Source organism: Nothoprocta perdicaria, unplaced genomic scaffold (assembly GCF_003342845.1).
Source record: "Nothoprocta perdicaria isolate Ctin4 unplaced genomic scaffold, notPer1 scaffold_187, whole genome shotgun sequence".
Classification (NCBI taxonomy): domain Eukaryota; kingdom Metazoa; phylum Chordata; class Aves; order Tinamiformes; family Tinamidae; genus Nothoprocta; species Nothoprocta perdicaria.
This window is the reverse complement of record NW_020455060.1, coordinates 1095152-1119684: the sequence shown is the minus strand read 5'-3', so window position 1 is coordinate 1119684 and position 24533 is coordinate 1095152. Positions and strand designations below refer to the sequence as shown.

Genomic DNA, 24533 nt, shown 5'->3' with positions numbered 1-24533 from the left:
TTCTAGCAGGATCCCCTCAAGCAAGTCAAGCACAAGCCCAAATCCCAACCAGCAGAGACCTCAGGCTCCTCGGATGCCCAGCTCTGCATTTCCACTCTTCCTCTGGCCATTTCCAAACCAAGTCCCCAGCTCCTCTGCTCGGCAGCATCCCCGTGCACCAACAGCAAACACGGCACCACGCCGGGGCTTGCTTTGGGATTTTGCTTTGTTTTCATTACTTAAGATGGCTAAATACAAAGTAAGGGCCAATAACTCAGCCCTGATTAAGTCTGAAATGCCCCATTAAGATGTACCTGTTAGATTCAGAAAATACCCGTGATGTTCCCGAGCTCTCCCCAGAGCACGGCCGAGAACCCCAGTGAAAGCACCGAGCTCACCTCAGGAAGCGCAGGAATGAAGCAGCACAAGACAATAAAAGAATTAACGTATTGCAGATCCTTAATACAATTTCCCCCGAGAAATAAAACCAATGGAGCCTAATGGAAATTTTCCATTCTCAAAACCATTTGCATTGTTTTTGTTTGCAACTAAGAGAAGATGAAAACATAAAATCCCAGCAGTTTAACTGACTGGAAAATGCAGAGTTTTTGTTTTACAGAAAAAATCTAAATTGCATGCAGTGTTTTGACCTTACAATATACGAAAAACCTTGCAACAGCCTTGCTGATTGCAGGGCTAGAAGCAGCATTCAAGTCTGCACTTGTTCTGGGAGCTAAAAGACATCAAAATCACCAAATACACTGGAGCCAAATACACTTCCTTCCATCCCTTTGGAAAACTCCAGGATGACATTTGAAAAACCTGAAGAACCCTGTGGATTTGAAACACTTCATGAAAAGAATGCAATTATACAATGGAGTAAAATAACACAGCCTGATTTAAGAGGCTAATGCTATTCTTTGCAAGAAGGGGGTCATTTCTTCATCTCAATCTGTTCCTAGTTATATTCCAGAAACTGTAAACTGTCGTTTCAGTTTCTTTCCAACTAAGAAAAAGCAGGAGAGTAATAAGATTCATTTACTAAATCACATTGTCTTTTGTCTCCTGAAAAGCTGTTAACTAGACAAGGAAAATTTGCATTAGGTGAATTCTGCCTGGCAACAAGAACAGGATCCAGGCCTGAGAGAGGGACATATCCCGTCCCTGCAACTGGGAAACCTCACCAGCTTCCATCACTTTGAATAAGGATTTTTTTTTCCCTTTCAAAAGCACGTAAAGAAGAAATATCTGCCAACAAGACATTTTAGTCCACACTTCGGCAGCTGAAAATCTATTAACCTCCAGCATAAGGAGTGAAAAAATGACTGCCAGGCATAGTCTATAATTAGGTCGGGTGGCTGAGGGTCACCGTAACGGTCACCTCCAACGTGACACCAGTCAGCAAGGGCAGGTTAAGCCCAACCTGCGCCCACGCCGAGGATAAACTCATCTCAGGTTAAATCAATGATTTCATTCCCCTGGTGAACAAGAGATCTAATTACCAATAACTCACAGGCACGGACAGACATGCAAGTGGTTTTGAGAAGTCATGATTCTCGCAGAGATGTAGAGCGGGGAAGGAAGGTGCCCTGGGCATGCACAAGGCAGGAGGGATCCAATTTCAATCACACACGTTCCAGTCTAGGAGCCACTTTAGCAGGGCACGGTGCCCGCGCGCTCCGCGGCTGGTATATGGCAGGATGCTTGCCTGGATGGAGCCCAGCTCTACCTATCCGGATGGACAGCTCGCTCTCATACTCCAGCTCGTGGGTGGCTTCGTGCTCGTATTTTTCCTTCACCGCTCGCGGGTCACAGCTCAGGGCGAAGGCTGCATGGGGAGGTCCGCTGAAACCCTGCAAGGCAAGAGAGAAACTCAGGTCTTCTGCACATCGTGGGTACTCCCCTCTCTAGAGATGGTTCCTTCTATTAACTGCGTCTCCAGCAGGAACATCAATAAAAACAAGGTTACCTGGAGCAGAGGGCCAAGCAGGACACGTGCGTGGGCTGGAGAAAGCCAATACCCGCAACCTGCTGTGCACTTACAGCACGAAACAGAGCCACAAGCACCTCCAAATCAACCCAGAGGAGACCAGCAGAGCGGGGAAGGACCCTGGCTATTGCCACCAGTGCCAAACCACGACCAAGAGCCAGGCTGCCGGGCTGCCACGAGCATCTCGTGTCCTCCCCAGCTCATGAGGAATCCGGGAGGGAAGTTGAAGAGAACTACCAGCAAATCCAAACACGATCACACGCAAGGACATCTGTATTGTGCTCTGAGAGGCTCTGAGGCTCCTGGCCGCTCAGGCTCAGGTCCTGCTGACCTCGGTAGCAGTTTGTTTTGCACCTCGGTACACTTTGTTCAACACAGCTCGAGTTTGCAAGGGAAATAGTTTGTTCAGGCTCGAGCACGTTCCCTTGGGGACGAAGTGAGGAACCTGCTCAGAGCCACACCGTGTTATTCCAGGGGAACATCTCCAAGGGCTTGGCCAAACCTCATACACCAGCAGGCCCCTTTTAACCTCCAAACCCAGGGAAGGGCCAACACCAAGAGCGTCCAGCTATGGGCAAGGGCTGTGGAGAACCGGGGCAGGCTCTGCACAGTGATAAGGACCACATCGCTCCCCGGGGAGCTGCGGCCAAGCTGGAGGAGCTCACAGAAAGCAGCTGCAAGGCCAGGATGCACCAGGGCCTTTATTGCATCAGCCAAATAAACCCCCAAAACAACAACAACAAGGCAAACAAAAATCAAACAAATGAGAAAAAAAAGATTGGTAGACACTGTTCCTGCCTTCTTGTTACCGGATGGCTGGGAGGGGGGACCCTCTCCTCGAGCGCCCCAGGGCTCCGGAGCAGGATTCCCGGCGGCGGCAGGGGGAAGCTGCAGCGTGCCGGGTGGCAGGGCACGAGCCCGCACACGGCGAGCGGCTGCAACGGGAGCCCCCGCGAGCGGGGGCACGCTGAACAAAAATAAAGGTTAAAGATGAATAACCAAGTGGTGCCTCTGCCCTCCTCTGCACCGCGCGGCCTGACGGCTGCTGTTGACGGTGATGGAGCTGCTGCAGGGGAACGGGGCCGCTGGCACCTCGGCTGCCCCCGGGCGCCCACAGCTCCAATCCATGTCCCGGGGACACCACAGCTCACGGGCACCACGGGGGACACCGCAGCTCGCGGGCACAGAAAGAGCGGCCAGAGCTGCAAAGGTTTTCCAGCTCGTCACGGGGAGAAGCGACAGGGACAGCATCGTCCTCCAGCTCTGACAGAGCAGGAAAAGGTCAAAAATGGGAACGTGGGGCCTGCCCCGCGCTTTGCATCCCTGCTTTGCAGTCATCTCCTGCACATAAAAGCACCTCAAGAAACCACCCTGCAGAAGGGGCGGTGTGGCCGAAGCTGGCCACGTCCAGAAAGGGACAAGGCCAGCCCCAGGAGGACTAAACATGGCACTGTCCAGCCAGATGGGTAAAGCACCAGCTCTAAGCGCACGCGGGCGGTGCACACGCAGGGCACGGGATACTCCCGTCCTTCCCCACCACGCAGCAGCCTCCCCATCCATGATGCTCCCCATCCACATCCTCGGGAGCGCAGGGACACCTTGCAGGGCACAGTGGAAGGCTTCCCTGCCACGTGGGCAGTGCCACCCCTCATGGAACAAGGTGCACGAGCAGCCTTGCGCGCAGAGCCACGTGGCACCAATGCAAAGCGGAGAGCAGCGCTGAGCACTGCCGCTCTCGGTGCATCCAGCAGCACCCACCGACCTGCTCGCACAGCACCAACGTGGGAGACGCTTCAGGTGCTCGTCGTGAGGCCAGGCCGTGTCCCCGCCGGCGGGCACGGGGATTTGCAGCAGGATTGGTGACCTTCAGCAAAGCACACGGTTTATTCCAGCTGCGAGTGCTCTGAGTCATTGCAGCCGGGTCCCTGCATGGGTCCCTTAATTGGAATGCGTCCGTGGGTTAAAAAAGCATTAGAAAGAGAAGAGGAAAATCAACCCCCATTAATTAGTTCATGGCACTAATTAGCGCTAGCTGAAATAACCACGGGGGCTGATTACTTCCAACAGCCTGATGCGGCGAGAGGCTTGGGCAGGAAGACATGGAGGAAAACGATTCTGGGACACGGGAGGCCCCGCGGAGCCGCTTTCTGTTTGCAGAGCTGCAAGGGGAGCTCCGTGACCTTCCAGAGCCTTTCCCAACAAGCACGTGAGGAAAACGTCACCCGCGTAGAGAGCAGGGACGGGTCCTGCCTCCCCGTGCATCCCACACGTGCCCAACGGGCAGATGCTGCTCCCGCTGCCAAAACCTGCACCCATCTACCGCCAATCCATATGGAAACGAGCCCCTCTCCCCGTAGCATCCTGCAATTGCCATGGGAAGGACGTGTCCTCTGCTAGGAGCTCAGCAGGGCTCAGGCTGGAACACCCTCCCAGCACATCAGGGCCACCCCGACCCCGCGGGCTCGCCGGGCGCAGGTCACTCGTGCGCTCCGGGAGGTCAAGGACTCTGCTCTCCATCCTTTACCACCTTTAACGCACTAAGTGCTCTGGCGTCTCCAGGAGAGGCTCCCCGGATGGGTGGAAACGAGCGGTTTGATGCATCGACACGCACGGCGCGAGCGGCAGCAGGAAAAAGAGCCGGCGTGAACTTTACCACCTTATTAAAGGCAAGAGAGAAATGTTTCTGACTTGTCAGCCCGCGAACACAAACACAGACGCAGAGGCAGTAATAAGCCAGGGCTTGATGGTGCCCGGAGGCTCTCGCTTCACGCTTATTAAAAGAGAAAACGCGATAACGGAGCAGAGAGCAGGAAGCAATAACATGGCCAAAGAGGCGGCGCGGGGAGCCCCGCAGCCCCGGTGACGGGCACAGCGCCCGGGCCACCTCTGGTGACAAAGCCAAGGGCTGCGCTTAAAGCAGCAAACCTCCACCTCTAAGGCTCGTATATGGATTAGTATGCAAAAAACGTGTAACAGGAGCGTGTGGAAAAAAAGAGAGTTCCCCTGGAAATTACTTAGCTGTCTTAGAGCAGCCGCTTGCACAAATACAACCGTTTTGTTATTGGATTGTATTGGATACCAAGGGCTCGCTCGTCCCCGTGGGGCTCCCGCGCAACCCTCTGGGCGAGCACGAGGGCAACGGGCACCACGGTGCCACTTGGCTCCTCCTGCTTCTCCAGAGCCAAAATACAGCTTAAAAATACAGTTTCTGGGGGCTTTTTGTGTTAAAAAGTATTAAGAATAAAAATAGGCAGCCGTGCTGGGCTGGGGCTTCCTACCTGGCAGACTCTGAAGATGATCTTGAAGAAAACCAGCAACTCGAGGCAGCCCCAAACACCCGCAAGAGGCAGGAGAAAGGCAGGAGGAAACCCGGCCGGGTGCAGCCCTGTGAGCGGCTGCACAAATGCACCTGCGTCGGGACCCGAGCGAATATTCTCATTCTCAGCATGACAGCACCCGGTTACGGGAAAGCAGGAGCCGGCCCAGAGGAGACAGCTCAAGGGCGGGATGTGTCCTCTTATCAACGGACATACGTGCACGTACAGGACGGCACGGGAGGATGGAGGTGCCGGCTCAATCCGGGTGCTGCTCCGAGGCCGGAGACTCCAATTCTTGCAGGTTTGCCAAGGAGCCCCCGAGGAGACGACGAACCCCTAATGTGCTGGAGAACGGGGTGCATGGAGCAAAATGCAGGGAAAGCTGGGCCCAGGGTGGGCACCAGCAGCCCTGCGTGGCCAGGACGCAGCTGGCACGACCCGACCCCAGAATCCTCCCCTAACAACTGGAAGCAGAGCCGCTTCAGGAACGCAAAGGCAGCTGGTATCAGTTTATCTGTAGCTAATGCAGCATTACTGCAAGTACATTTTATTCCCTGCTAATCATCAGCCACTTTGATAACTCCTAATTCTGCTGGAGTGCAAGGGGAGGCGCCGTCCCTGTCCCTCGGGCGCCAGGGATGAATCCCGGCCGCGCTGCGTCACCGCGGAGCAGGGCCGTGGGGACAGCAGGGACACCTGTGACACGGGCCCGGGGACAACGCGTGCATCTGCGGCAGGCCCAGCACGAGACCCTCTATCCCCCAGCCATCCCGAGGCAAAAGCACCCGCCTCGGGCGGCGGATTTTGGGATAGCAGAGGGGCGAGATGCCAGAGAGCATCCAGAGGGCACCGCGCAGCAGGGCGGGATGGAGAGCCACAAAAATCCATATTTTTGGCCCACGTTCCTATTGTGAGTGGGTTTGTGTTGTCGGCACGTCTCGCTCAGGGCTTTGGGCTTTCCAGGAGGGAAAATCCAGCAGGAATGTTGCTGGCAGCCGGGGGAAGGGGTGGCCGGCGCGGCGCTGGCCGAAGCCCAGGGGGCTCGTTGCAAAACTTGCTGTTTTGCAACAGCAGTGTTTTGCATGGCAGAAAGCAGGACGTTTCCGTAACCTCTGCGCTTGCAAAAACAAGAGCTCGCTAATATTTTTGCTGCTTTCTCCACATACTCCAGGAAAAATAAATAAATCCCTTGCAAAACAAGCACAGCCCATCTCGGTAACAGCCAGGGCCAGGGCTCGTCCACCCCCTGCCACCAGAAAGCTCAGAGCCGCCTTGTAACACAACCAGAAAATTCACTTATTGCAGGAACAGCTTCCCCCAAGCAAAATTTCACAGCAAACAAGTTTCATCTCCCTTCCAAACCCACAAAAAAAGTCATTTCTCCATCAAGGATATAGGAAGGGGCACAATACTGCATCCCCTTTCCTTCCTCCCCAAGAGGAAACCCTCCATACATAGAGGGAAAGAGGAAAAAGAGAAAGAAAAAATCAGGTTCCACACAGAATCGTAGATGTCTAAGTTCCTTTAGCTGCAACCACGGGGAGCAATCCCACCCCAAGCCACATAAAACGCCTGGATAATCCCATGGGAGCAGCCAGAGCCGCCGGGACACGTGCCCTGCACGCAGGAGGATTGGGCTCACTCTGGCGATTCCCGATTTTAATTGTTAGCAATAAACCTCGGAGCCTCGGATGGGATTAACGAGCGCCTTCTCTCCACATGCTCATTACAGCCTAATCAAGAGCAGTTTTGCATCTTTCCTCCCTGCCGCCTTCCCCCCAGCCTGTGTATTTGTAACGCGGCAACGTGCCCTTTTACAGTCCTTTCTTATGCAAGGCTTTTTGCAACAGTAAAAGGGAAAAAAAAAAAAGAAAAAGCAAACAAAACTTCAATTAACAGCTCATTTTTACACAATATTTCTCCATAATGATTTGCTAACAGCGTGGAGGGAATTAATGGCAAAGAGCAAGCGGAGGCTGGCGGCTGCTCCATGGACGGGGCCACCAGGGACATGGGTCCCCCCGGGGTTGGTGACGAGCAGTGATGTCCCCAGGAGACAAACCTCACCCCTTGGACGTGGCACCTTCTCCCCGGCCCTGCGGCTGCTGCTGCTCTTTTGCAAGCCTTGCAAGTCACCTAAAACGGCGACCAAACCGGCCCCAAATCCCAGGGGAGACGGCGGCAGAGCCGGGAATCCGGGAACACCTTCCCAGAGCAGCGCGGGATGAACCCGCAGGAGAGGCCCTTCCCTCTCATCAACTAGCCCAATTAATTTATTGCCAATTCATTACAGGGAAGCAGTGTAACGAGGGACAAGGAACTGCCTAATTACCCCCAGGGAGACGTTAACCAATTTCCCGTTCTTCGGAAGCTGTGGGGCCATGAATCTTGCCCAGGGGACGGGTCTCAGCGGAGGCAGCTGAATCCCGGGCTGGGAATGTCGCTGCCCCCTCCTCCTCCTCCAGCCCCAGGAGCTGCCCTTGCCCGGAGTTTTCCAGGCTAAGTGCTCCAGGTGCTGGATTGCAGTTGAATGACACAAAGCCCAGCAAAACAACAGCCAACGGGTACCCAAAAAGGTTTTTTCTCTGCAAAATTCAATGCGTTCTCAAAATCTGAGTCTAGAATGGTAAGTCTTTGTGGTGCTGCTCCTCTCCTGCTTGCATCTTCTTCTCTGGAATCTAACCACTCATTAAAAACCATTTATTCACATGCGTGATATTCAGCTCACCTATAAACTCCTGATGGGTCTTAAAGGACACGTACGAGGAAGGCAGCAAAACGAGTCCCTTCGGAGTGTGCAAACAGCCCAAAAGAGGCAGCCTGGGCTCATCCACTCAGTTTTCCAGTTTGCATTAGCTCTGAAGCCTGAGAATAATAGATTAAAATCACCTCCCTCTCACCGGTTCCTGGGTAATTAGAGCATGATAAAAGGGAGCCGAGGTGACACGCGGTGCAGACTTTCACACCCCGGCGGTGAGCGGCGCGGGGACACGCGGCCCGCGCGAGCCCTCGTCTGTCTGCTCCAGGCCTGGATAAAACGGGAGGGATTGGACTGGGGAGCAGAGAGGCTGGGAAGGAGGAGGAGGAGGAACCCCCTTCGTGACCCCCCATGCGCCTCGAGGCGGGGGACGAGGCCGAGCGGTCCCTGCCCTGGGGACACCGAGAGGCTCCCGGCGGCTCCTCTCCAAGGCAGACGCCCACGGAGCAAACCCAGCACATTCGCCAACTCCTAAAGCCAGGAAGAGGCTCATTCATGGAGAATATCCCTTGGGAAAGCGCGTGCAGCTCCGGGGAGCGCCGCATACCCGGAGCCCTCCGGCTCCGCGCTCGGCTCTGCATCCACAAGAAGCAGCCGCTGCTGAGGCAGCTCTTGCTGCTTCCTGCTGCCCGCAGGCATGAGCCCTAACATAACAAAAGGAATATATTCCAATATAGGAATAACAAAAGGCAGGGAGCAAATTCAGTCAGCAAAACACTCGGATGCTGCCCAGGATGCAAGCGAATGGTCTCTCCCGGCAATGCACTCCTCACAATAGATCCCTCTTCCTGCTAGCACTCCAACTCCTCTGCCATATGGGGAGGAGATCTGTTATCCCATTATGCCTTTTCTTGCAAAATTTATTCTCCTTTACAATTCCTGGCCAGGCCCCGAGCAGCAATTGAAATGCAGCTGGTGGAGGCCGAGGCGCAGAGCGGAGCCCCGTGCCACGTTACGGCTGCTCATCCCGCTGCAAAACCCACGCATTCCAGCTGCAAAACCCTGCGCGTTCCCGCCGCGCATCCCGCTGCAAAACCCACGCGTTCCAGCTGCAAAACCCCTGCGCGTTCCCGACGTGCACCCCGCTGCAAAACCCCGCGCGTTCCCGCTGCAAAACCCGCGCATTCCCGACGCTCATCCCGCTGCAGAACCCACGCAGAAAAGCGGCACTGGAGCCCCAAGGGCACCCACAGGCTCCTGGAGCAGAGGGCCGGGGCGCAGAGCCACACGGGAGCATCCCGACACACCACAAACACAACCGGGTTCTCTCGTGCACGGCTCCTTTTTACAGAGTGATTTTTTGTCACCTCCTAATTCCCGATCCAGCCCTGGTGTCCGAGCAGAGCCACGCGGGGAGCTGCGGGTGTTGGAGCTTCACGGCCCCGGGGCCCTTAGCAACCATCCCTATAAACCTGATCCTGATGGGCACGGGGTGGGAAAACAGCCCTGAAGCGGAGTAGGGGCAGCTCTCGCTTCAAGGCTTTCAGGTAGTGGTTTTTAAAAAAACACTGAATGCATAAGACAGAATTATGATTAAAAGCAGCCGGCAAATTGCACAGTAAGGAAGTAAGTATTTTTTCTCCATACCTAAAACAAAGCACTTCTGAAAAATCAGTATAATTGCAACTTAGTACCTCCCTCCCTGCCCTTTTGCTTTAAATCTCCCCTCTTCTCCAGCTCAGCCCAAGAGCTCCTATTTTACCCATCTTCCTCGGGATGCCAGGGGCCACCTCGCTGCATCCTGCCCGGGTGCTCCAATTTCCAGGGTTGTGCTGGAGCTGGAAGGGGCAGAGCCTCTCTGCGAGGGGCATTCTGCAATGCAGCTGTGCCCCAGCTGCATGGAAAAAGGGGCAAGGTCACCTCACACAAAGCCAACCACAATAGCACCTCGCCAGACCCCGCTTATTTAACCCCTTTCCTAGGATTTGGGGCACAATTCCCATACAAGGCAGCTTGCGACACGGCTGGAACTCCAGCCCCGTGGCTATGCCTGCCTCTGGGCAGCCTAGAGCCCAGGCCGGAGAATTTAATAAGCCTGAAAATACATACACAGGCATTTCCCTTGGTTAATGCTCAGTAATAAGAGAAATAAGCTACCTACCACTGCAGTGAGGATGTGCAGCTAATTAACTTTCTAGGACTCACAGATGAGCAGGAAAAAGCGTATTAAGAAAGGGAACTTCTGCTGGGCATGCCTCTGAGGAATTGGCAAATTGCATAAGAGGAACCTTGATTCCGATTATAAATTAATACCAGCGCCAAGACCCAGCGCGCTTTTACCGCTGCAAGAAATGATTAACCCATCAAAGGCAGCTCCAGGCGGCTCAGACGGGAGCGCGGGTGACAACCGTGACATCCTCGGCGTGACGCTGGGACCCGCCACCCCTCAGCGGCCGCTTCTGGGGCGGTTTTTCCCCTCTGAGCATCACGGCGCGCTTTGCACCTGTACGCAGCGCGTTAGCGATCGCCTATCTGGTTGCCCTGGTGCTCCAGCTATGCGCTATTAATTGATTTCCAGCAGCCTCCCCAAAACGGAGGCCTCGAGGGCTGATTCTGCTCGTTTTTAACGCCGAAAGGAGCCTGCAGTTGCCTTAAAGCCGTGGGGCCTTGGGCTTAATTCCCCCCACACATGACTTGCAGATTCAGAACGGGATTTATCCACATGCTCGCGCTGCAGCCGGGGCCAAACCACGGCCGGCACCGCGGCTCCAAACGGGACAGAGCCCCTCGCACGGCGGCTCATCGGCTTCAAGGCCCTCCCAAGAGCTCACCAAAAATAACTCAAAATCTGCTGTGCGAGACGCCCGGTTCCAGCCCTCGTCCTTCCCAACAGCTGGCAAGCTCCCATGGGATGAGAGCATCTACGAGGCCAGCAACCCCCTGCGCGAGGCGGCGGCGGTGCCTCCGAGGTGTCCGGGGAGCACTGCAGGGACAAGGCAGGGAAACAAGGCAGGTTTCCATTTGCAAGCATGTTAACCAGATGCAGCCCCTCGTGCAAACCCGTCCTGCTGGCCGTGATCCCCCGCGCTCCTCAGCTCCAGCCGGCCCATTAGACCCCAATGCAGGAGCAAAAGGAACCCCGGCCCCGGCCCCTGCTCCAGCACCCGGACGAGCTTTTAGGGCCACTTTGGCTACTGCTCGCTTTAAACCTGCAGCCCAGGCTGCCCATCACATGTCGCTTCATTGATTTGCTCTGAGCTCAGGAAAAACAAGCCCTGTGCGGAGCTGACAAGAAAAACACGCAGCGAGGACGGTGCCTGCAGGAGCGCCCTGCGCTCCGAGCGGCGTTCCCTGCTCACCCCATCCCATGGGAGGCTGCTCGGCAGCAACTCCCAACTCCGGGATCGCCCCGACAGCTGCCGCTCTCCATACACAGAACAAAGCTCCCGAGGAAAGGGGAGCCTGGAGGCAGAGCAAGCGGATACGAAGCCTGACCGTGCTCCAAGCGCAGCGCTCCGTGTCCCCCATCCTGCTCCACCAGCGCAGAGCTCCTGCTCCCAGGAGCTGCTCCAGGCAGCGACCAGATCCAAAATGTGGGAATATGGGGTTTGGTTGGAGCACCTTGTGTGCACGGAGGTGGGTGCCAAAATAAAGGCGAGACCCTCGTAGATGCACTGGGGTCCATTTGGCCCCGGTCTCGCTCTCGCCTGCGGTTTCTCTCCTGGGCTGGCATCTGCCACCCCGTACCAGCAGCGAGAGGACGAGCAAACACGTTGCAGGCTTCCAGCAGGGAAACGGCGATGATGATAAAGATGCAATAGATTAGCTCTGTCTTCTGCGAGGAATTTAATGACTGCGCCTGTTCAGCATCATTAAGCAGTTTGTCCTGGGGGATTAACCCTCCCGCCGCGCAGCTCCGCAAACACCCGGGGCCTCGCTGACCACCGGCTCCCACGGGGGAGAGCCGGGGGGGCTGCCGCACGCAGCGCCCACGGGAAGGGCTCGGCAAGGGCTTTTACTGCCTGTTGCTGCCCAGCAAAGCCGTCCCGGAGCGGCGCCGGGCGCGCAGGGCGGCCGGCACTGCCAGCCCCTCGGGAATTCAGCTCAGTCTCACCCAAAGTGGCCTGGCCTGAAGGGAATGTGAGGGCTCAGCACTTGTGTGACCAGTAAACGCCAAGGAGGAACCCCAAGGGAGGTCCTTTTTGAGCCAGTGTCACCTGTGCCCGGAGCCCCGGGGCTGCCTCTCGGCCGGGCAGCGGGTGCAGCCTCCACCGCTCCCCACGTTCCTTGCAGGGCATCCCTAACATCACCCCATCCCGGGCGGATCCCGGGGCGAGGGTGGCAGGAGCGGGTCCCTCGCTGCCCCCGCTCCGGCCGCCAGCATCACCTCATTGCTCTTTGCAACACGAGAATCCCCTTTCCCAGCCCAAAATCCTTCCCCACATCCCGAAGCGCTGGCCGGGAGCGGGCCGGGCGCCGCAGCCGCTTATCTGCTGCGCTGGGAAGTGCCAGCTGCAGCAGCTGAGCAAACAGGGCGCTCAGCCCGCGAGCGGCCAGCGGGACACCCGGGCACCGAAAACGGGAGCCGAGGGCCAGGGTTGGCAGCAACGGCCCCCCGGTGCTGCCAACGGGTCCCCAAATGGGAACCTTGCACTTTGCAGAAACCCTTCTCACAAATAACCTCCCCTTCCATTACAAAAAAACCATCGATCTTTGGAAGTTTGTGGAGCTATTCTTAAAGGCTGCTAAGACATTCATATGTTTTTCAGCTCCACGAGCGCAACAGCTTTTGATTTATTTATATTTTAATAACGCTCTTGTGACACGGGGATGGCTCATTCAATTTGGAAACGCTCCGAAGAGCGGCAGCTCTGCAAATCAAACCCCTGGGCCGAGGCAGAAGGTCACACCTGAACAGCTTGGAAAGCTTCGCCAGCGAGAAGAACAAAGCCACAAGTGCGAAAAAACGAGATGAGCAGGAAAAGAAGCGAGCAGACAGCCTAAAGCCACGCTCAGCACGGCGGGCCACACTGGGAATCACAAAAGCAGTGTCACTAAATCGGGGACAGAAGGCAGCGTGTGACCAAGCTCTGTTGCATGGGGAGCTGCAGGAGGTGGCAGGGGAGCCCTGTGGCCACAGGAGGTGTCACCGGAGCCCCATGGCCAGATGTTCCCCGAAGGCAGCGTCCCCCCTCCCGGCTCCGCGCTGCAGGGAACGCATCAGGCTCCATAAATCCCAACGTCGCCACAAAGAGAAAACTGGATTAAGGTAGGAGGGAAAGGAGGCTTGAACATCTACTTACCAGCACGGGGATGAGCAGGTCGGCAAAATAGACGAAAGCTGCGCCCAGGACAAAGCCAACAGCCACGGGGAGGAAGGCGAAGGCTCCGAAGCTTCCAGACTCCTCAGCCATTTCAATGGCCGGGGCCAGGAGGGACCAGTAAGAGGCTGCCAACATGACCTACGAGACAGACAACGTGCGCATGAGAACACGGCAACGGGTGCCCTGGCAGGGACCCGGCGAGTAAGCATGAAAGCTGCTTGCTGGGCAGGGCTGGGTCTTTTATGAGGGGGAAACTGAGGCACGGAGCAGAAAGCAGCTCTCAGGCTCGCTCAGCGAGGCGGTGACAGCAGCAGAACCCAAGGCCACCCTGGCTGGTGTGCGAAGGGAAGAGCCCGGGGGGCCCCATCACACGTGCCCAGTGCCACATGTTCCCCCCTCGCTGCAGCAGGAGGGTCCCTCTTGCTCCCGGAATCCCTACGACATTCCCGGAATCCCTGCGACATTCCCGGCACGGCGCTCGGCGGTGCCGCAGAGCCCGGCCCGGCCGGCCCTCCTGCCGAACGCGCTCCGGCTGGTGACAGCCCTGCACTTGGCAGGAACACGATCATTAAACCTTAATAGTGACATTAAAACCGGCTTCCTGGTGGAACAAATCACTCACGGACGGGGAAGCGAGTTTTTCCATTACTTTTCACCAAACTAGACTTCCGAGCCAAGGGGGAAAAAAAAAAAAAAGGGGGGGAGAGAAAATGAGAAAAGAGAAAAAGCCAAAGGGAAAACGAAGCACGGCAGGTTGGGTTAATTCAACAGGAGATTATCAATAACCACAGCCCCGGGACTCCCTCACCACAGGTCTCCCACCACTCCAGGATCGGGCTATGGAAGCCCCTGGAAAGGCTCCCCGTGGCACTGAGCAAGGAGAAATCTCCCTATGCAATCATCCCTATGCAAAGCAGGGAGCAGGGAATTGCAGGAGGATGCAGCGAGCCAAAACCCCGGGCCCTTTCCCCCACCCAAGGGTCACTATGAGCATCCTGCTTCGAGCACCTGCACGGACTAATCCGAGAGCAGCGAGTTCTCCACCCCAGCACCAACGTGTCCCTGCATCCCCCGGATACCTCCTCAAGCCCCGGATTTATCTCGCGAGACGGGATACAGACTGCAAATTTCACAGCACGACATCCACAAGCAAACAGAGCAACCTCATTCCCACGCTGGGCTGGCCAGGCTCTACAAAACCAACCAGTCTGCTGCAATTTAAGTTTTGAGGTTTACAAGGCAGGGCACGTGCAGGCAGCAGCAGCAGGTGCCCTCTGACCACGGGAGGGCTGGGGACACGGCAGTGCCACCAACGTCCCCCTTGCTGCCTTTAGCACTCCAGGCCCATGGCAAACCCAGCAAGCGGATTCCAGAGGGGCAGGAAAGAATCCCGGATAGCGCCCGGAGCCAGAGCCCTGGACATGCACGTTACACCCTGGGGCAAGACACGAGCTCAAAATCAGGGATGTGAGCCCCAGATCAGGGATCAGGATAGTCCCGGATGGGCTGGCCCAGTGCCCGCTCTGCAGAGCTGGAGCCAGCCTGTTTCCAAGGATCCAGGAGGGATCCTGCTCCTCCCGGCCTCCCTGCACAGGCATTCGCCTGCGGAAGAGAAGTGCGTAATAAGCTACTGCATTTTAAATCATTTTCAAAAGAAGGAGCGAGAGGCCTATTGCTGTAGACACCAGTCCCGGGGGGATTGCATAAATTGCAACTCGCTATGAGTAAGAAGAAAGCGGGCTGTCACGTTAGACTTGGGCACAGCTGTCAAACTTCGTATTTCAAATGCCACCCCCTTTAACAGACAACCACACACCCAACATGGAAATACAAGCAACAGGGAAAGGCTTTGCAAAATTATATTGTCATCTTACGTTAAGATATCGTTTCCCCGCGGAAAACAGAGGCATGGCAGTGCTCAGCCTCCTGTTAGTGCCGGAGCCGATGCTCCCACCGCTCCCGGGCTCTGGGAGAGCAGGACCCAGCTGGGAGCTGCCCCAAAGAGCTGCGGCTTCTCCCGCCGCTGCCCGCACGAGCCGAGGGGGAAGAGCAGGTTATTCCTGTGTGTTTTGGTGTGGAGGGACCGCCGCCTCTCCATGCTCAAAGGGAATGAGGATCCCGGGATTGGGGAGAGTGGGAATGTAACAGCTACACAAGGAGGGTTGGAGGAGGGCAGAGGAGCAAGCAGGGAGTCCAGGAGCTCCGGCCAGGAGAGCCCTGCACGCAGCCCGGATCCCGGATCCCGGCTCGCCGCCCGTCCCGGCCCCGTTGCAGGAGCGTCTGCCCCAGGCCCTGGCGGCGCCCGGCTGCCCTCCCGCAGCACCACGTTCCCCTCGGCAGCCCTTCCTGCACAGCGTTACAAAGAGCTGCTGCCAGCGAGCTCATTAAAGGATAAATCACACCCAACTGCAAGTCTCCCTAATTGTCCAACTCGGACCACAACCTTATTTGAAAGGCCTTATAAGCGTCGAGTTAATACGATTATCTGGCTGCGCACTCCGTCCCAACAACAGCTTTATTATCCCTTTCCGTAAACACGATACTAATCGCTTTTCCCGGGCGTTCCTACGTTTATTAAGCGTCTCCCCCCACCTGCTGTGACAACTAGACCAGTTAACACGGAGCTGTCGCAATCTGTTTCTGTCCCCCAAAGGCGCCGGCTGCAGGCTGCAAACGGCTCAAGAGAAGATGGAAAAGCAGGATGTTGTGCAAGGGAGAAGGGCTGATGGAGCCCACGGCTGCAGCGGCTCCACTCGCATCCCTGCCGAGGGACATCTCCAGGGAACGGGGCCGGGATGCTCCCCTTGGCAGTTGCTTGCACCAGGCTGGTCCTGCTGCTTCTCCAAGCTTTCCCCTTCCAGCATTCCCTCCTTCGGAGCAGCAGGTCCCCCGCGAGCTCCCACCAGCTCCTGGGTCCTTGAGCACCCGGCATATTTTCACGTGAGACTCTGGGAATCTCCCGTCTCCTCCAGGGATCTGTCAGCGCTGCCTCCAGGAGCTGCCTCCTCTATTGCCTTTCTCCAGGGAAGATGCACGTGGCCAGAAAAGCAGCCCGTGCGAAAGCTGCATCCCCAAGGGAAGCCCCACTGTGCCCCTTCCCCGTGCCCAGCCGGCTGCACCTCCCAGCTCTGGAGCCCTGCCCGGGGGCCAGTCTCTCATCCACAGCTTTTTGCAGATGCACCGAGCCCGAAGGCTCCATCTCGTGCATCCAAAGCCCCACCGCAGACAGGAGCACAGGGCTCCACACGCCAGCACCACCGCACAGCAGGATGGCGGTAAAGGCAGAATCCGAGTTTCCCATTTTCCCGGGAGCCGGCTCCGCGCACGAGGCAGGACGCCTGCCTTGGCTCCGCGCACATAAATAAAATACGAGGCCACTCGGGCGGCCGCGAGCGCCCGCACGGCGCCTGCCGTCTCACGCAGCCGGGCCCCAGGGCAGCGGCAATCCCGGCGCCACCAGCTCCCATTCCTGCAAATTCCACACGGAGCCTCCATGCTCCTGCACCCAGTGCAAGGGCACCGCAAAGCTCCAGGCTGCAGCGGCGCAGAGGGCAGGATGGGGGGCGCAGAGGGAGCCCAAACCCTTCCCTGGGCTCCGTGAGCCTAAGCAGAGAGGGCAGCTGCTCCCACGAGGCAGGGACGAGCAGCCCAGAAGACAAGAGGGGATTTGTTTTGCCTCCCTACCTGGCTAGCAAGGGTGCTGCAGCCACAGGCACGGGCACGGTCGCGAGATGGAGCCTGGAGAAAGACTGAGGCGGGCTCCAGACCCCGCTGCCTCGTGCCGACAGGAGCAGGACAAAGCAGCCACATCGCTGCTGGATCCCTCCCTGCTCCGGCAGCAGCCAGCACAGTCACAGCGGGACGAGCGAATCCAGGGCTCCGTGTCCAGCACAACTGCTGGAAATACTCCGAGGCCACTGGCAGCAGGACCTGCCCATGCAGGGTGCCTGGCACCCTCCGGCGCTGCCCCAGCTCTGCCCATGTCCTCTCGGGCACCCTCGGCTCTCCCTGCACACAAAGAAACCAGAAATAATCCCCTGCACGCAGCAGATCTTGTCACGCTTCCATGGGGCCGATGACACGAGCACGGAGGCTTCAAAGACCCTGCCATCCTAATGATGTGCGGTGCTAGAAAAGCAAAGCCTCTTAGAGAGCAAAGGGAGATTCCCATCGGCAAGGCGGGAAAGAAAAACGCAAGATGAGAGGCTCTGATGACATTTTGCCTGCCAAATTCCTTAGCTTGACTTCATTAAGGCTCCACAACAAGTGGCCTCAGAAGACCAACGTGAATTGCTGATGCCGTTTCAAGCAGCACTGAAAGGGAATATCTGACGCCTGGCACGGCTGGTGCTCGGGACAAAGGGAAATGAGAAAACAGGGAGCAAACGGCCAGGACCAGCCACGCGGGGCTGCAGGGAAGGGGCAGCAGCACCTACATGGGCATCCTCCTCCTCCTCTTGCTGCCCAGGCAGAGCCAGCACCTCTGGGCTCAAGCCGCGAGAAGAGCAATCATCTGAAATAAATAAATAAATATGGCTTTTATTTAAGAATATCGAGATTTAAGAGAAAAGCCAGAATTCCACATCAGATGCCCAAGAAACTGAAGCGTGGTCTCCATGGAAACGGAGCAGCTCCGAGGCTGGAGCAGGGAAAACTCTCCATTCTGGCCCGTTCCCGGAGAGGGGACTGGGGTAGGGAGGCTCCGCGCCCGGCGGGAACCGCGGGGACACGCAAGGGAGCGGAGGGTCCCTGTGGCATGGGCAGCATTCCCGGGGCTCCCTGCGGCACAGGCAGAATTCCCGGGGCTCCCTGTGGCACAGGCAGAATTCCCGGGGCTCCCTGCGGCACAGGCAGAATTCCTGAGGCTCCCCATGGCATGGGCAGCATTCCCGGGGCTCCCTGCGGCACGGACAGCATACCAGAGGCTCCCCGTGGCACGGGCAGCATTCCTGGGGCTCCCTGTGGCACCGGCAGCATTCCCGGGGCTCCCGAGCTCGTCACACCAGGGATGGAGACGGGAACAGGGACAGGCACGTGATGCCTGCCCGGCTGGCCCGGGAATGGCGGCACCTTTGCCGAGAAGGCGGCAGCGATTCCCGGCTCCGCGGCGCCAGGGATGAGCAGACGAGCAGCTACCAGGATAGCAGCTACCAGGATAACTCCATTTTCAGAGCCCACGGAGCACTGCACATACGGGATTTCAAGCAGCCCAACTCAAACATCTCGCAGGTGGTCCCGATGGCATCGCACACGTCCCTGGGGACAACGGCAGTGCCAGGGGTGCCGCGCTAAGAGCCAGAACAGGCTTCGAGAGAACTACGTGTCTCGAAGCGCAGAGGAAGGAGGGTTGCTGGCTCGGACCGAACAAAAGCGGGATTTAATGAGAGAAGACTGAATTTCAAAGAACCGATATCACAGATAAAGAGGAGAGGAAGTGGAGCTTTGCCTCCCTGTTCTTGCAGAACCAGCCGCACGTATTTGCCTAGGATTTACATTAGAGACATCGGTGTTTCCCCACAAACCCGTCCAGCAAGGGCCCCGATCAGAGCGACGCCGCGGCAAGCGCAGGACGAGGAAGCACCTTCTACGGGGAGGAAAAAGAGCGAGAACAGCCCAGGGAGCTTCACAACAGGCAGCTCCACATCCTGTTTTCTCCTTTGACGGGAGGAAACCGGCCAACACACACAGAGCGCGCGGCAGCCCGGAGCGATCCCTGGTCCCAGAGCGATCCCTGATCCCGGAGCGGCTCCGGCCACGTGCCCGGGAGGCTTCTGCAGCCCAGGCTCCTGCCGAGCACGGACACAGCTCGTCACACGTTCCTCTGCATTCCAGAGGGGCTGGGATGCCCTAGGGGGCACAGGGCTGCTCCGTACCCTCGCTCGCATCCCAGCTGGGATCTAGCACATCGCTGGCAGCCTGCCGAGGAATTTTGCGAGGATTTGTGCCTCGATACCTGAACTATCTTGTGGGCACGGGAGGATGCTCATGCAGACACGGATGCTGCACCATGGCTGCAACCAGGAGGGCTCTGCACCCAGGGCAGGGGCTGCAGCCCCTGCTCCCCAAGCCCCAGGGTGCCAGCACGTGTCCTGTGTCCCAGTCACGGTGCCTCCCTCCCCTGCCACCCCAGGAGGGCGATGTCCCCATCGATGTCCCCATCGATGTCACCGCAGAGGTGGGAGCCGCCCCTCGTGCCGCCCCGGCAGTGGCTCCCCAGCGTCACCCCCTTTGCAGAAGGGGCTCTGAGGTGCTCGCAAGGGACGAGAGCGGGTTCAGACCCAGCTGTGCCTTTTGAGGGGAAACTGCATGAAAATAAAACAGCAAATCTGGACTCAGCAATTCCCAACACAAGCGCTGCATTTATAAAAGATGAGCTGAGAACCTGCTGCAATAGATGAATCCAACTATTCACATCCCTAGCAAGCCCCAGTTGCATTCCCAGAGAAGACGTTCGAAGCAAACTCAGCTCTCTACTCCTTTTCCTCACCCACCAAGGCAGACTCTTGTTTAACAGGGTCGTTTTGTTCCAGGTGTTTGGAAGAGCAGGAGAGCTATGGTTTTCCTGGCTGTAAAGAGGGAGGAGCAGCCAGGAAAACCTGCAAGGCGCTGCAGCACTGGGGACAGGGATGCGGGGAAACCGGCACCTGCAGCATCCAGGAGCCTTTTTAGGGAAGGATGCCCTGGGTTCGGAGCCCCCGGGTCTTCATTCCCCCTCCAAAGAGATCCCAGCACCCAGGCTTTGCAGGAGGGCAGGGAGCAGCCGGGAGCAAGGAGCAGCAGCCCTGGGGGTCTCTCCTGCCCTCGCTCCTCACGCACGAGAGCACCAAGAGCGATTGCACTTACCCCCGCAGCAAAGCCTAAGCTCCCGTCGAGCACCCGCCTCTGGAAAAACAGAAACACGTCGGTAAGAGAAAACAGGCGGGTTACGGACCACAAAACACCAAAGGGGCAGCCGGGAGCCGCACCAAGGGAAGACCCGGACACGGAGCAAGGGCAGCCCCTTCCTGCCCTTTGCCGCAGGATGCTCCGCGCCCGGGAGAGCCGCATCCCGGGAAAGGCCAGGCACCAGGCGGGAAGCGGCAGGGCCGCCCCGCAAGGCCTCCCGGATCCCAGCACATCCCGCTGCTTCCCTCTCCGCTTCCCCCTCCGCAGTTTTCCCTTCTTTAGCACGTTCCCCTCCCCCAGAAGGGAAGCCAACACGCGGCTGCAAAGGGAACCTCGCTTAGCGAAGAATTCCTGCATAAATCATCAAAGAGACATCAATAATAAATGCTGCGGAGCAATTCCGAGCACAACAGCAACACGGGCCTCTAATTTGGGGATGCGAGAGGGCTTTAAAACCAGGAGCGTCGTCTGGCTCGAGGCCAGAGCAGGGCCTGCCCTGGATCCCACCACGGAGACGGGAATGGGAGCGGGTCACAGGGAGCAGGGCGCTGCTCCATGCGCATCCCTGTCCTCGCACCCAGGATGCGCTTCCAGGTCCTTGCGGGCTCTGCATCCCCATGGGCTCCCAGTGCATCCCAAGGGCAGGGCGGTTTTCCATGCAGCTCCGGGGCCACCGTTTCCCACTCCGGGAACGCGGAGGGCAGCGCAAGGGAGGTGCTTCCCGCTCGGCCCCCCCGTCCCGTCCCGGGGCTCCGGGCACCCACCTGGCCGCTGGAGACGACGAACACGAGCGCGGCGCCGGCCGCCGTGAGGCCCCACGTGAGGCCGGTGCCCAGCAGCGCCTGCAGCGGCGGCGCCCGCCCGGCGAGCATGGTGCCCGGCCGCGCCTGCCGCACGGGGCACCCTCAGGACCGGGCAGCCCCCCGCCCCGGGCAGCCCCCCGCCCCGGCTCCCACCGCCCCGGCTCCCACCGCCCCGGCTCCCCCCGCCCCGGCTCCCACCGCCCCGGCTCCCACCGCCCCGGCTCCCACCGCCCCCGGGCCCGACACCTTCAACCGGGCGGCCCCAGGACGTGACCCCAGACGGGGGAGCCCCAGGGACGCCCCCCCGGACCCCCAAGGGCCACCCAAGCCCCTGCTGCGGGGGGGGCACCCGCACGGGGAGCAGGCAGCCCCCCGAGGGGGGCGCCCGAGCCCGCAACGCCCCGAACACCCCCCGGGGACCCCGAGCACCCCCCGGGGACCCCGAGCACCCGCCGGGGACCCCGAACACCCCCTGGGGACCCCGAACACCCCCCGGGGACCCCGAGCACCCCCTGGGGACCCCGAGCACCCGCCGGGGACCCCGAACACCCCCCGGGGACCCCGAGCACCCCCTGGGGACCCCGAGCACCCGCCGGGACCCCGAGCAGGCCCCCGGGGACCCTCCAGCCCCTGGACTGTGACCCCCACCACCGAAAGCGGGGGAGGCTTCGGACGGGGGGGGGGCACCCCGGGCCCCAACCGGGTCCCCAGCCCCGCTACCGGGTCCGCCCGGGCCGGAACCGACGCCCCGGCCCCGCGCCCGGCCCCGCTCACCGCCCGGCACCGCCGCCACTTCCTGGTCCGCGCACACGTGTCGCTGCCGCCGCCCCGCCCACCCGGCCGCCTCGGCCAATAGCGGCGCGACGGGGGCGGGCCGCCCTCGGCTCTGCGTTTCGCGCGCGCTGCGGCGGCGTGAGAGAGGCGCGGGCGGGCACGGGAGGGCGGAGGCGAGTGCGGGCGGGCGCGGCAAGGCGGCGGTGCACCATGTCCCTATTGCACGGGACGCCCCTCGGGTGACACCCCCAGGGACGGTGCACGGTGTCCCAATGCACAGGGCACCCCCCCAGCATCACTGCAGGGTGACGCTCCCAAACATGGTGCACAATGTCCCCCATTTATTGGACACCCCCCAGCATCGCTGCAGGGTGACACCCCCAGACACGGTGCACGATGTCCCCAGTGCACAGGGCATCCCCTCAGTATGGCTGAATGGTGACACCCCCAAACATGGTGCATCATGTCCCCAGTGCATGGGACACACCTCAGCATCACTGCAGGGTGACACTCCTTGGACATGGAGCATGGCAGGTGACACCTCAGACATGGTACGTGGTGGGTGACACTCCGGACACGGTGCCAGGTGCATCTCACCTCCAGGAGCACTCATTACAAACACCAACCCATCGGTGCCAGCTGCAGCGGACAGGTCAGGATGCTGAAGTGGGATCGGGGCAGCTGATAAGGGAGCAGCTGGAGCCTTATCTACCTGCTGGAGCCGGAGCGGTCCCAGCCCAGGGGCCGGGGACAGCTGCGCTCTGCCCCGCGGGGCCTGACGCTGGCCCAGGAAGCTGCAGCCACACAGGGAGACACAGCCAGGGGGTTTCATGGGGAAGCGCCCATGGCAGCAGGGCAGGGTGCACAGGGAGCCGGCTCTGCTCCAGCGGCAGCTCCCGCTGCGGGGGTGCCAGGTCAGCAGGACGGGCTCGGCCCTTCCGCGGTGTCGCTCTCCCTTATCAAAGTGTCTGTCTTGGAGCAGCCCTTACTCCACATCCCCCACTGCTGCTGGAAAAGGTCAAGGCCATTTGCAATCCCCCCCTCCCCCGATTTAGGTTTTAATCAATTTTCCCCTCTAATTGCCTCTATCCTTCATTAGCTCCTTTAAAAAGCCAGATGCAGCCTGAGGTGCCAGCTGGGACAGGCAGCAGGGCCGGAGCGGCCGGAGGCTCCGAGGGCTGCGGGACCTGCGGCAGATGCAGCAGGGGATTTCAGAACCCAGAAACGCGTCCCCGTCCCGGCTCTGCACAGACCCTGCCCGCCCTCCCTGTGGTGTTTTGGGGATAGAGGCCACCCCTGCCCTCCCCGACGTCCCCGTGTCCCCGCGCTCCTTACGCCACTCGCTTCCAGGACAGGGGTCGAGCAGCGCCGCTTCCTAAGGGAGCCTTGCGGAGCAGCTGGAAGCGGGTGGCAGGAGGCCGGGAAGGGCTTGGGAAGCCGCGGTCACGCGATCCCCTATCGATAGCGCGGCTGCATGGGAAGAGGCCACTTCACCCAGATCCGTCGCCGCCACTAAGTCGCTTCCCACGGGGCCGGAGCTTCCCAGGCGAAGGGACAAAGAGCAGCGTCTCTGCCAGCATGGAGCAGCTGCGGGGCCGCCGCGACCACCCAGCGCACGGGGCAGGCTCAAGTGCCGCCCGCAGACCGAGCGCCATGAAGAGCCACGTGCGCAAAGGGCTCGATCCGGGCGCCCCGCCGCTGCCAGCTCCCGGCTGCAGGGATCTGCTGGCGCCACCCAGCCCTCCAAATCCTTAGCTTTCCTTGCAAGGATCCGACGGGTCTGCAGGCAAGGGAGCATCCTCCCGCCTCAGACATCCGGGCTCTGATACCAATTTCCACACTGTTGTACCAGGGGAAGCTTCTTCCCCTCTCCGGAGGATTTCCTGGGCTCACAGTGACCCTCCCTCATGCCCCAAGACCCCCTGTCTTCAGATGCCGCAGGGGGAGCGAATGTCTGAGCAGGAAGGAGACCCCCCAGCCGCCCTCGCACAGTGGCCGGCCCCCCTCCCGGCCTTTCATTCCAAGCTCCTCTTAATTTCCTGCTCTCTGCTGTCTCCTTAGTAAGTGATGGAAAGGTGGGGGAGGAAGCGCTGTCCTTTAATTGCCTTACAGGTCTCACACAGCCCGATCAGGGCGTTTCTCCTCCCAAACTCCCTCCTGCCCCAGTGGCTCCGCTGCATTAACCCCCACCTTTAGTGCAAACGCCGCCCGCTCCTCGCAGCCACCGCAGCCTGTCCCTGTATCCCCATGGAGGCAGCCGGGACCTGCCTGGCCCTTCCTTTGGTTGCAAGGGGCTCCTGGAGCCAAGATATTCCCAGCTTCTCAAGAGACATGAGGTTGCAGACACCTCAGGTCCCACTGTCACCATCCAAGAGCCATTGCCCTGCGCTGTCCCTCCATGAGAGCTCTGGAGACATCAGCGGGTGCTGGCACCACTGCTGCCAGCGCCAGGAATTGTCTCCTTCCTCTGCACAGCTGCCCTTCCAGGCACCCCGTCCCCTGGTCCGGGAGGTGGAGGGTGACAGCATCGCATGGTGCTAGTGCTGGGGGGGCTGCCAGGACAGGGAGGTGCGGGCACTGCAGGGCAAGGTGTGCACAGCAGGGCGGGCGGGGGGCACTGCGAGGCAGGGGCACATTGCAAGGCGTGGGGGCATTGCAAGGCGTGGGGCACTGCAAGACAGGGGTAAATACCAGGTGAGGAGGGAATTGCAAGGTGTGGGAGGCACTGCAAGGCGGGGGGGGCGGTTATTGACAGGCAGGGGG

The 24533-nt window shown here is 59.3% G+C and overlaps 1 protein-coding gene across 1 annotated transcript in view; it reads right to left on the bottom strand.

Moving 5' to 3' along the window:
* The window catches only part of SLC39A11 (solute carrier family 39 member 11), a 51649-nt gene extending 30584 nt beyond the window's left edge, over positions 1-21065 (bottom strand). The window contains exons 1-4 of the mRNA XM_026036926.1: positions 20958-21065; positions 20152-20190; positions 13288-13446; positions 1688-1832 (exon numbers count right to left, since the gene is read on the bottom strand). Of these exons, the coding sequence (XP_025892711.1) occupies positions 1688-1832; positions 13288-13446; positions 20152-20190; positions 20958-21065 (451 nt within the window). The remainder of the gene's footprint in view (positions 1-1687; positions 1833-13287; positions 13447-20151; positions 20191-20957) is intronic.
* Between the last annotated feature and the right edge of the window lie 3468 nt (positions 21066-24533).